This window comes from Neophocaena asiaeorientalis, unplaced genomic scaffold, assembly GCF_003031525.2.
Source record: "Neophocaena asiaeorientalis asiaeorientalis breed wild unplaced genomic scaffold, Neophocaena_asiaeorientalis_V1.1 scaffold264, whole genome shotgun sequence".
Lineage (NCBI taxonomy): Eukaryota > Metazoa > Chordata > Mammalia > Artiodactyla > Phocoenidae > Neophocaena > Neophocaena asiaeorientalis.
In genome coordinates this window covers 2,735,512-2,747,712 of record NW_020185332.1, presented here as the reverse complement: position 1 = coordinate 2,747,712, position 12,201 = coordinate 2,735,512, and the positions used below count along the sequence as shown (strand labels likewise).

General features: G+C 40.7%; 1 protein-coding gene across 6 annotated transcripts in view; it reads right to left on the bottom strand.

Annotated features, from left to right (window-relative positions):
• Positions 1-12,201, bottom strand: part of CSNK1G1 (casein kinase 1 gamma 1) — a 147,246-nt gene that overhangs the window by 9,641 nt on the left and 125,404 nt on the right. For 4 of the 6 annotated variants that reach the window (XR_003001828.1, XM_024735178.1, XM_024735180.1 and 1 more), the window contains exons 11-12: positions 8,013-8,123; positions 3,470-3,576 (exon numbers count right to left, since the gene is read on the bottom strand). Coding sequence is in view for 4 of the 6 variants with exons in the window: in XM_024735178.1 (XP_024590946.1) it covers positions 3,470-3,576; positions 8,013-8,123 (218 nt within the window). In the remaining 2 variants the exon portion in view is untranslated. Of the gene's footprint in view, positions 1-3,469; positions 3,577-8,012; positions 8,124-8,968; positions 9,112-12,201 lie in introns of those variants that run through there. The other 2 variants (XR_003001829.1, XM_024735182.1) reach the window with 2 other exon arrangements.

The window sequence follows — 12,201 nt, the reverse complement described above, 5'->3', positions numbered from 1 at the left end:
CGGGAGCCACTGAGTGTTCCTAAGGCATTTTGTTTGGCTTTGCCAATCCCAACCTAGCCTGGTCCGCTCCCCTAGCATGTGGACTGGAGAGAGGGACTCACCACAGGTTGAGCATTTTCAGGCAGCTACAGAGTGTGTAAAGAGAAAAACACAGAAAGGAAGAGAGAGAAAGAGAGATATTAGTCCACAGAGGTGAGATGGAAGCGACTCCCTGTGAGCCATGCAAACATGCAGTATGTGTCTGTGTTTAGTTTCTTCCTCTGTCAAGGCAGGGTGAGTAGGCCCAGGCCACTTGGTCCCCACACTAAAGTGGAGGGGGCAGGTGCCTGATAGAAGCATCGAGGTGGGAGCTGGATCTCAGTGAGGGCTAAGGCAAAACAGAAAGAGTTGGTGGGAGCCCCAAGAGTGGGCTTTCCTGGGCAACTTCCAGGAAGGTAGCAGGAGAAAGAGCATATGATCCTGCCTGGAAGAATTCAATCAGGAACCAAGGCCAAACCATTTTGGTTCCCACATGAAGTCTTACCGTGCAATTTGTTAAGCTAACCTCCCAAATATTCTGAGGGAAAGAGAAGTCCCTAGCCTTTCTATAAGACCAACATGCCTGACCAAAGCAGCCAGCAGTTAGCTCTTTCTCTAGAGGGGAAAACAAGCTTAAGAGACACTTTATCTTATTAGGAGGTGACTAGCGAGGAGGGTCACTGCTTGGATTAAGGTATAACTGCCAGAAAAAGGCCTAAATCCCATTCTTGTTAATTCTCAGAGAAAATGAGGTCCACACTTGCTAAGTTGTAGCTAAAGTCAGTGGATAACCAAAAATTCCTGTGTTCTTACCATAATAAAAGTCAGCCAAAAAGCTTTGCCTTGCCTCACTACCCTTCCAATCACCCTTAAACAAGGACATGTGTCCTATATCTAGAGAAAAGGGTAAGTTAGATGTTTATTTTGTTTACAGAACAAAAAAAGGGACCCTGTTATTTCTCTCCTCCTTTACACGAAACAAGCTGGCTGAGGAACCCAAAATCAAAAGCTGGGAAGTGAAGGTTTCCACAGTTTCCCCAGTACTCTAGCTCAATCTTAATGTAGGCAACAGCCCCCTTTTTCCCACAAGCAGGCTGCATGGACAAAAGGCATCACAGATGTGTGCAATGAGGAGTTGTGTGGGATGCCCTGTGCTTCTCTTAGCTGTGACTTCTTCCCATGAAAGTGATCAAGCAGATGGACACATGGCTCCCCCGCCCCCAAACAATACATAGAAGGGCCAAGAAGAAAAACACATGGCTGTGCCCCAACAGTTCCCTGGACAAGATGGATTGGTAGCTCATGAAATCACTGGGGGAAATGCCACACAAAATGTCCTAAGCCATGAGCTTTTGGATGACAATTGGTCAAATACGACTGCTCCCCTCTGGTTTCCACATCTTTCAGAAGGCTCACACCTGGTACAGTGGTCTTTGCTAAATGGGGAGACTTTAAATTCTCTTTACATCTAGAATTTAGATTATACCAGAACAGAACACACCAGACTGAAATCTGTGTGTGTGACTGGTCCCCTATCTTATACACAGAACACAAACACCACATTCACATACACAATTAGTGTACACATTTACCAAAATGAAATGAGATAAACGGGTTCAAAGATAATTCTGTATAGGGCATATTATAAGACTAAAGCCCAATTCAATCCTGGTACTCAAAGTATAGTATGAAATCCAGAGCTCAACTTTTGGCCTTCAAAGTAATAGCCGCAATGGTGAATTGGGAGTGAGGTGGGGATGGGAACGGGCGCAGCCATCTTTCAAGCCCACACAATGTTTGGATCAGACCACAAACATTGCCATCAGACCCAGTACAGCGGTTCCCAACCTCAGCGACATATTTGAATCACCGGAACTTTAAAAACTCCTGATGCTCAGGCCACATCTGTGATAACTTAAACCAGAATCTCTGGAGCCAGGATTCAGGCATTTGTATTTTCTAACATGCCCCAGGAGACTCCAAAGTGCAGCCAAGGTTAAGAACTCAGAGGGTAGGAGTACCACACTGTTTATTTGGGAGAATGAAGTTTTGTCATGGAAACTGAAAAACTGTGAGAACCATTAAAACTTACAAAGCCCCTGAGAATAGGGAGCATGTTTCCTTTTACTAAAAATGGTCTCCTCCTGGCATTGACCCCCCACTCCCTTGTCCTCCTTACGTAGTAGTGCCTTACATTAACCAGGAGAGGAGCATCTGAAGCTGCCTACAGTCAGTAGGGACTCAACAAGAGAGAGTCCAAGTCACCCTCGGTTGCTTTTTATCTACTGGGTAGGAATCCTCAAGTCCTGGCTTTTAAAGGAAACGACCTCTCGAAAGAAAAGTGAGCTCATCTAATAGATGGGCAGCAGAGCAGAGGAGTGGGCAGGGGAACAACCATGAAAAGTTGTATCTGGAAGAGCGCAGATCTTGACTAGCCTCTACCTTTTACTGAGGCATAAGCATGTTCTGGTTTGTACTTAGGCTAGTTGGGGGCTCAAAGGATCACTTAAGGCACAATATCACTATAAATATGGTGCCTGCTTCTGAAAACAAGACACTGGGATAGCCTGGATGTTCTCAAAGGGTTTATAAGAAAAGTCATCCGTGTCAGGTGTGGCAGCAGCTACCGATTGGTGAAGGACTTCTCTCTCCCTACCTCATGTTGCTTTGGAGTGTAAATCTGGACCTGAATTTGGGATGGGGCAAAAAGGGAAAGAAGTGATAGAAATGCTGCTTTTGCAGCAGAATCAGCCGTTATTTCACCTTCTACCCCATTTTCTAAGAGTTTAAACACAGACCATGCAGAGAGCACCAAGGGGCTGGTGGTATGGGCAGGGCAAGACATTAACATGCAAGAGAAGCAGAAAAGGGAGTGGGGTAACCTCCTCACCCTCTTGGGATTAGTGTAATTTCCTCTCCATCCCAAGACTCTTTCATTCAACAGGTGCAGAGACTATTTTTCGTGACTGACTTATCTGAGTCTCTCTTGAATTCAGAATCATTTAAGTGAGAACAAAAGGGCTCTGAGACCCTTGTCTAGGACTATAGATGCAAAGTGGTTAGCCAAGAACCAGAAATCAGATGCTGTTCAGCATGGCCCATGGTTTAGACAAGTAGATTTCTCTCTGTGTCCCTTAGGGAGCAAGAGGCTCCAGGGCCCCAAGAGGCTCAGGACTGCTATCTGCTGTAGCTCTCATACCAGGATTCTTTTAGTTCACTATGTCTTTTCATCCATGTGGACTAAAAATGTGACTGTCTTCTCAGAAATCACAGCTAAAGAAGGGCAGCAGCAGCCTTAAGGTACCATGCAAAAAATAAAATGGTCAAAGGAAGAAAGCTGTGGGCACAAGCATGGGGTATCCAGTCTGAAATGAGCAGCACACGAGAGGAAGAGACAGAGAAAAGGCTTTTCAACCTATAGCTCAAGAGCCCCCTTGAAAGATGAACGTACTTAGCTTCCTCCACTACCTCCACCTCGGCGTGAGCTGTGATTGGTGCATTGGAGTGGGCTCCCGTAGGGTCATCGACATTCAGCTCTCCATTGGTTGAGCTAACCACCTGAAACAGAAGGACAGAGTGTGACTGACACCACGGTAATCGGAGCCTCCTGCCAGTGCCACAGAGGGTCACTAAGGGAGATCTGGTCTCTAGCTTAGGTGACAGCCAGGCAGTGTTTGGAATGTTTGTTTTCCTGGGTTGGGGGGCTAAATGTCCTAACTTAGGGAATGTTCCCAGACCCATATCATGTGAGAACACAAAACTCAATGATTTAATTATATAATGATGATAATTTTCATACTGAATGCCTACTCTGTGTTAGGAACTCTGCTACATTGTGTTGTGTGTGTGTGTATATCAATTTAATCCTCACAAAAATCGTATAAAATTTTTGGTCATATTACTGTCTTTAATTCTATTCCTCTCAGTTTATTATGCTATAATTATATACAGACTCAGTGATGATGTTAAAAAAATTCTAAAAAGGAAATCAATAGTGAGCATGAAAAACTATAAGCAATCACACTTTCCTTCAGAAATTTCTTCATGGCTTTGGACCATCGGTTTGAAGTTACTCAACTAAGACTGCCACATCCTCTCTGGTGAGACGGCAGACAGTAAGGAAACACTTTCCCTTGGAAGACCAGTCTTATTTCAACAACCTTTATTTCAGGTTCACTGTCATCGCATTTCTCACTGACGGTCCCCGAATTGTAACTGAAGGCTCTCACTCCTGTCATCTGGTTAGGTGGAACCGATCAGGCTTCTCCTGCTTGTGCAGCTGCTTCTGTCACCTGCTTTCATTTCCAGCACATGATTCCTGTTTATGTGGGTGCTGGGAAGTGGGAAAAGGGACCCCGCTGGACTGGACAAACTACTCTGCTGTTAAAGACCTTGCCTGAAACATGGGAGAGAACAACAAAATAGGATAAATGGTTCAGATACCATACGCCCTCGGGTAAGTAACTTTTCATCTATATGAGACTGCTGCTTACAGACTGATGTGAGAATTATACAAGAAAATGCATGAGACAGTGTGTGGTACAACAGCTGGTACACAGTAATGGAGGCAGCACAGTGCAGCAGATGAGAAATGGGCTCTGGATTTACTCAGCCCTGGCTCTGAGCCCTAGCTCCACCACTTACTTGCTGTGGGTCCTTGGGCAAGATCTCACTCTTTCTGTGCCTGAGCTTCCTAATCTGTAAAACGGGCAAACAATGCTGCTTACCTAATTGGGTTACTGTGTAGACCACCCACAGAAAGTGCTTAGCCCAGTGCCATGGTCCACGGTAATGGCTCAATAAACGTTCACAGTACTGTTATTCTCCCTCCATAAATGTTTACTCTAATCTCCCTCTAGATCTGGGGTCCTCATTAGCAGTTAATTTGCAAAAATTTCCTGCACACTTATAAAGAGGAAGGTGGAAGGAAATGTTTAGTATAAGGAGTCTTTGAGGAAAGGGTAGACAAGGTGAATACTACTTACCAGAAGTCTATACCCACCATTATTTCTAAACCAGAACTATTTATTACTCTTATTAATTATACAAGCTTTAAAAAAATTAAAACAATGCTGTACAGTTAGTCAAGGAAACATACAATATTAAACTTGGACTTAACCCATGGGAGACCCAAGTTTCTGCTAGTGATCAAATTTAGCATCTCTGATCAATGGAACAACCTAACTTTATTTGTCTCCTGACATGATATGATGAATACTACATAACATTATCTATATAGTATTCTTGCCAAAAAAAAGTTTTATCTGAATCTAAGTATGATGGAAAAAAAACAGACAAATCCAAAATGCAGGACATTCTATATGACAACAAGCCTTGGATTCTTCAAAAAAGACATGCCTCAAAAATCTTTTTTTTTTTTTTTAAAACACAGAGGTGGCTGTTATAGATTTTAAAAGATTAAGAGACTAAGGGATTGAAGAAGACAAGAGGCATAACAACCGAATACAATGCAAGAACCCTGATTAGATCCTGAACACTATAAAATTAATTTTGGAGACAACTGGGGGAAATGTGATATGACTGTCCATTAGCTATTATGGAATTATTAATGTTCTTAGATATGACAATGGTGTTGTTGGTTACATGAGAGAATGGCTTCATTCTTAGGAGATGCAGGCTGAAGTATTTTGGGATAAAATGTACTTACAAATAGTTTAGAAAACATACCCCTCCCGAGTTAAGGCAGATATGGCAAAAATCAATCATTTGTTAATCTAGGTTAAGGATACACACAGGCTCACTGCACCCACCCCCGCCCCAGCCCTTTGCTTAGATTTAAAAATTTCAAAATGAAAAGTTGAGGAGAGAATGTTTACAGACTGGAGAAACCACAGCCTGTCATGCTAATGTTGTCCTGTTAATTTCCTCAGCCTATATATGCTTCTTGTGGGCACATTCTGGCTGCACACTAGGGATAATGCTGGTAAATTCATTCTGTGAGCACAAGGGTTAAAGGAGAAATCACAGTAAGTTTTTTAGTAGACAATTCAGGAACTAGACAAGATGTTAAATAAAATGTCTTGGCCTCTACTGACGTGAACAAAGCAATAGTAAGCATCACCACTGTGAATTACTTGGTGACTTTGGGTCACAGCACTTGCTTATAGTGTTTTGCATGTCTCATACTCTCTAATTGTTCCTTACTATGTTGCCGCTTGACCCACAAGCAATGTCCTTGAGCAATCTAAGGAAGAAGAGGTTATCCCCATTTTATAGAGTAGACATCTTGTCTGTAACCATGAGTATCTGGTCTCAAACAAATCAGGCACAAATGGTAACCTTACCACCAGCTGTCTAACCTAGAATATACCTGGGAATCAATGGCAACTAATCTGGGTCTCTAGAGCATCCACTTAATTATTTCAGGTTGAAGGTACAGTTCGTCAAACCACTGAACAGTTGCCTAGATGAGCAGTGGAACAAAAACCTAATGTAGGTGACCCAAGAGCTGGATTCCAGGCCTAGCTCTACCATCAACATTCTCTTTGAGCCCTGGTTTCTAATTCTGTAAGATTAGGCCGATAACCACCTTGGTCCTATTTACCTTATAATTACTATGGTAGTTAAACAGAATGATGTTTAGGGAAAAAAGCAATTTGAAAAACTGTAAAGAACCTAACGAATGCAACAAATTATTAGTATTTGAAACTATCATTTTTATACTTTTCCATTTATTATTTTAGAATAACTTAATTAAAAAGTAAGCGTTATTTATATATCTGGAATACTGACAATTTATTTTGCTGCAATCACTATTAATTTCTTTTTTTTTTTTTTTTTTTTGCGGTACACGGGCCTCTCACTGTTGCGGCCTCTCCCGTTGCGGAGCACAGGCTCCGGACGCGCAGGCCCAGCGGCCATGGCTCACGGGTCCAGCCGCTCTGCGGCATGTGGGATCTTCCCGGACGGGGGCACGAACCCGTGTCCCCTGCATCGGCAGGCGGACTCTCAACCACTGCGCCACCAGGGAAGCCCGTTTTCTCCATTCTTATATGGATTTATACCTTAAAAAAAAAAAATCTCCTTATCATTTTTTTAGTGTTGTTTCAGGAGTGGGTGTGTTCAATCCATCATTTTTACCTATGAGATGTTCCTATGAGATCATTTTTGGTTTAGAGGACAAAACTGTCTCCTAACTTCCTGTGAATAACACAATCTTCAGTGAGTCACTCCATGTAAAGGCATATCCTAAACAATCAGCCTATCAAGATGCGTTTCTATGTGAAAAAGGCTTGCCTATCCCTTTATAAGAATTTACATTTGGTAGCTCTGGGTTCACCTGTGTGCCCCAACTGGTGGTGTCACTTACCACTATGAGAAAAATATTCAGGTTAAGATTATTAAAATAGTGACATATATGAAAAGTTAAGAGATGCAAGGTGTTCTTAAGGTGTTCTCTTACAAGAGAGAATAGAGATTCAAAATAGTCCAAATGAAATCAGAAATAATTCTCTAAGACCACACTTATTCTAGGGAGAAAAAAAGAAATAGCCCAACTTCTTGGGTTCCCACTCATAAACGGTTGAGTTGGACCAATGAACAATCTCACCTTATGTACTAGGGCGTATATCATCATGGAATGAGCTACATATGCAGTCCTCTATCCCCAAAATACTTATTTTAAATATTTCTTTACAGTTCCCAGACTTGACACTAACGGACTTCTACCTTGACGTTATTTTATGGTCTATCATGAGTGGATCAAGGCCGTAGGATTAGTTTAACCAGGAATCAGTATCAGAAGTCATATAGATATTTCTTAGTCAATGACAACTACCCAGAATCATCTCAACAAGTGAGTCTTACAAGTCCAGCTAGGTAGAAAATCAGCACAGAGATATTCAGTTCACTATAAAAGCAGCTCAACCTCGCTGTAAGTTTCCATTCTAAAGGAACATGGGTTTCAGAAGCAAGCCAACATTCTACCAGCTAAGCTGGGAGGGCCAGGAAAAGGCAATAAAGGCCGTAAGTACCTGCACTGATCCCCCATGGCGGTCTGCAGCCAAGTGAGACGTCAGGTACGAGGTATTGGTCTGCCGGCTGGGCTGGATTTCCCACTCTCCTCGGCGCTCTGACGATGCAGTCTGCTCAGGCATTAGGAAGCATGAGAGCAAGATACGGAAGGAAAGGTGAAGCAACAGCAAGCAATATCAAAATCAAGTACATTAGTGTCCCTAAGGGTTTTGTTTTTGTTTTGGATTTTGAACAACTGCTGCAAAGCACTGAGAAAAAGATAGCTTGGCTACATTCATTTCAGCCTAATGAGCCAACACGTAATTGCCTCTAGCATACCATCCTTGCCTAGACACAGAAAAACAGTGATCACCAAAAGAGGAGGTTAAAAAAAATAAAAACTATCAAAAGCTGGAATCACCTTTCAGCTTCCATATTAGTAAAATTTCAGTAGCCACTAAGCAGACCAAATTCAGAAAGTTAGGATTGTTGGACAAAGGAATAATCATACTTACAAGTCATTTCACTAATTAACTATCTATCTAAATAGACAGTAGTCAATATAGAAAATTCCCAGCATTAGGAATCAAGGTAATAAGCCTTTTCCTTGAATAGGGAGCCCACTACCCTCAACATAAACTTCCAGAAGACTTTCAACTAAGATAAAATGAGCAGTAGCTGGAATATGCTTTCTTATCTAAAAGGATGAACAAAGTATCTCTTGAAAAGCAGGTTCACAGGTCAAAAATATGCAAAGATGGGGGGAAATAAGGCTACAATGTTTTCCAGATTCCTCTAGCTCACAGCCTCTAGTCTGGAATTAGAAAAAGTTTAGATAAGACTACTACGAACTATTTTCTTCTATAAAGCAAAAGGCAGATCTTTTCCCAGTAAAAGGAGGGCTTGCAATTCAAAACCTCGTTGGGTTCTGCTTTCACCTTTGCTGTCATTCAGGCTCTCTTCATTCCTTCTTTACCTGTTTTTTAGATCTCACACTATTCTGATCTTGCTCCTATGTGATATTTGTTCTGAAGAATCTGTTTAGGTGCCTCTTCCCCTGTGCCAGATGGCTGAGGAGGTGTTAACATCGTGATGCTCAGCTGTAACAGTCCTAAGGCTCTACAAAAATGAAAAATGAGGTGTTGGAGAGGCAGCAATGAGGGATCAGTAAGTCAAATTTTAACTGCTGCTGATATAAACGGCAGCAGGGGTTGGGACGTGATATTGCTGCCCTGCATGAAAACCAGTAAGGATGCTACAAATATTAGAAATGTTCACAGCTATAAATGTTGTATTCTATAAAAAAGAAAAGGAAGACCGAAGTAGTAGTAATTTGAGGCTCCACTTCACTCACCCCCTTATGTAACTCATTGACAAGAGTTGTTTAAAGCTCATCTATAAATCATCAAAAAGGCTTTTCCCATTTAAAAAAAGCATTGTACACCAGCTACAACTTACTCATCTTCTTTAAGTAATGGAATATGAGGTGACATGGGTAACAGCACTATAAAAGATCCTGGCCATGTTTTCTGATATTCCTCAGGGAATGAGCATATTCTGTAAGAAGGCAACTGTATTAACTTGCTTGCTATATATACTCTTACAAAAGAGGAGTTTAGTTTTATACTGCTAGTCACATTTGAGAGAATCAAAGCTACTCAAAATATCTCCCCACCCCAATTCTGCCGAGAAGTTCAGAAGTTCAGTTCAGAGGTTCAAAAAATTTCATTTTTCCAAAATAAGACTGTGGTTTATAACATAATCATAACTATTTTATAAACCAATATCCATATCTCAGAGCACTTAATCTCATTTATTCTCACTACTGGAGATTTGAGAATATATCTGTTCTTCTAATATTATAAGTAATATCTATAACTAATATCTATTAGTGATAGCCTCTTCAGTTCTCTCTAGGACTTTATGAGTTTTTTGTAATATTTAAGTAGACGGTTTAAGCTCCTAAACTACTAATAGAATTGTCTGTTCTCAAAATTTAAATGCTTACAAAATATCCAGACATTTATAAGTCATTTGCTGCCGTTCTGAGTTCCATGATACATGTTCAGTGCAATTACTTCTCTCATGAACACTCTCTGTTTTGCATTTGTTTTAGGGCAGATGAAACGTATATAAAACACTCATATGCTTTTAAGCTTAACAAAACCCTGGACAGCTGGATCAACTATTTTTTCTACTTTTACTGAAATACATCTCAGAAGTCTGATTTGATGCTACTGTCTGATTCCCTGGGCTGTGTATTTGTTTATATTAATTCTAGCTAAATAGGTAATTTGTTGGAATAATTAACATTTTTGTCTAAATGAAAATAGCAAGACATTTTTTCAAAGGCCCAGAAGTTACACTCCATCTCCATCCTCAATGCAATGTTCTATTTATCTTTTGAGGAGAGAAAAACAATGCTAGCATTCCAGATTGCTTCATAAATGCTTGCACTGTGACAAGTGAAGAACACTTGGCACCATTCTACTCCAACGCCTTCTGTATCCACTGAAAGCAACAAAACCAAGGGACAGACCTGAACCTGGGGTTGTTGGTTTATTACTTTGGGAACTACTTTCACCATAATACTAAACTCTACGGCTATTCTTTTCTGGAACGTAAGGGCCTGGACTGGTATCTAGAGGTTGATGTAGTAGAAGTGTTCATCTGCCAGTTTTAGAAAGCAACTGAGTGCCTAGCAACTAAATGAAACCAAGGAATGTTCACAACTACAGAATTCTGCTAGTCTACCTGTTCCTGAAAGGTACTCTAGGCAATGCCGTATACACAGAGGTTATGATTAGGCACGATCAGCACAGGAGCCAGTTATACCAAGCAAACCAGCAGAGGAGATCGGCATGTAAACCCTTCATTCTTAAAAATCATTCATGCAACATGTCTATCTAAAAAGCAATCAGGAGCGTCCATGGGTAGAAGAGTCATTCAACAAAACCAATCTCTCTGCATTACTTGAAAGGCAAAGGTCCAAATGGAGTGTGTAAATCCCCAAAGGCAGGAGCAGGAATCTCAAGTAGTGGGAATTCCTTGGGATAATGCTTTAAAATCTTCAGTTGTGATTGCATCACCTGCGTGGAAATGCTTAGTTTACTATCTAGTAGGTGAATGTGGAAATCAAAAAAGCAGCAACCTAGCAGAACATAAATCAAAGGCAAAGCTACAAAAAATAGTTAAGGGAAAACATAGAAGCCTAGTGTAAAAAGTCAAAACCACCACATGTGCCTAGGGCAGAGGAAGCAAGTCTCTCCCAGCAATCATTTGGCAGCGATTCACAGACAGACAGAGAACGACACTAACAGGAGGGCAAGAAAATACAGTCTGAAAACACCTCGGATAACCACTTCCATCTATGGCTTGAAAATTCTCTCAAATTTTTATTGGAGATAAAGCTACTTTTCTGAAGCAGAAGGCAGGCAAATATCTTCCTCCTGTTGTAACAAACAAATCACCAAATCCTACTCTTTATGTAAAGCTATTTTGAAAAATTAATGTTGATTGCATCTATAAGATGGATTTTATCCATTTTACTTCATGGCTCTTAAAATATTTTAAAAGTTGCCATCTATACAGAACATTTTGGCCTCTCATGTCAGTCTTCTAGGCCTCCTTATATAATTACAGTCTTCAACTGTAATTAACAAGAACAGAGACTGAATAGTACCAAAAGGTTAGTAATAAATACACTTGACTACATTCTGTCTTACCACACTTCCAAGATTAAACAAAATTTTAATATAGTATATTAAGTACACTATATTATGTGTTAGACCTCAGGTATGAAATGAAAAAACGTTGGTAAAGTTATTAAAGTGTATACTTTAACAAAATCAAAAACTTCTCCATTAAGCTCATGAAATGGAACCAATTTTCCTCTGCCAGACAGGGACTGTTACGTGCAATCTGTCAGGTGTACCAATAGTGAGATCCTGTTTTCTACAAACTTGGTCAAATATCAGTGATATTTGAAAATCACTGATAAGAACCTGGAAGGATTATTTCCAAGCCCAATACTATATAGGCCCACAGAGACAGCAGCATCAATTCTGTGAAGCTCTGAAAAAAAATCACAGGAACCATCCTAGAGGTCTGAAATTCTCTACTCAAATCTTGCCCTATTCTTACTCAAAATGGCATAAGACACCTCCCCTATGGAATGATGATTTATCTAGGTAAGATTACTTTGGAATC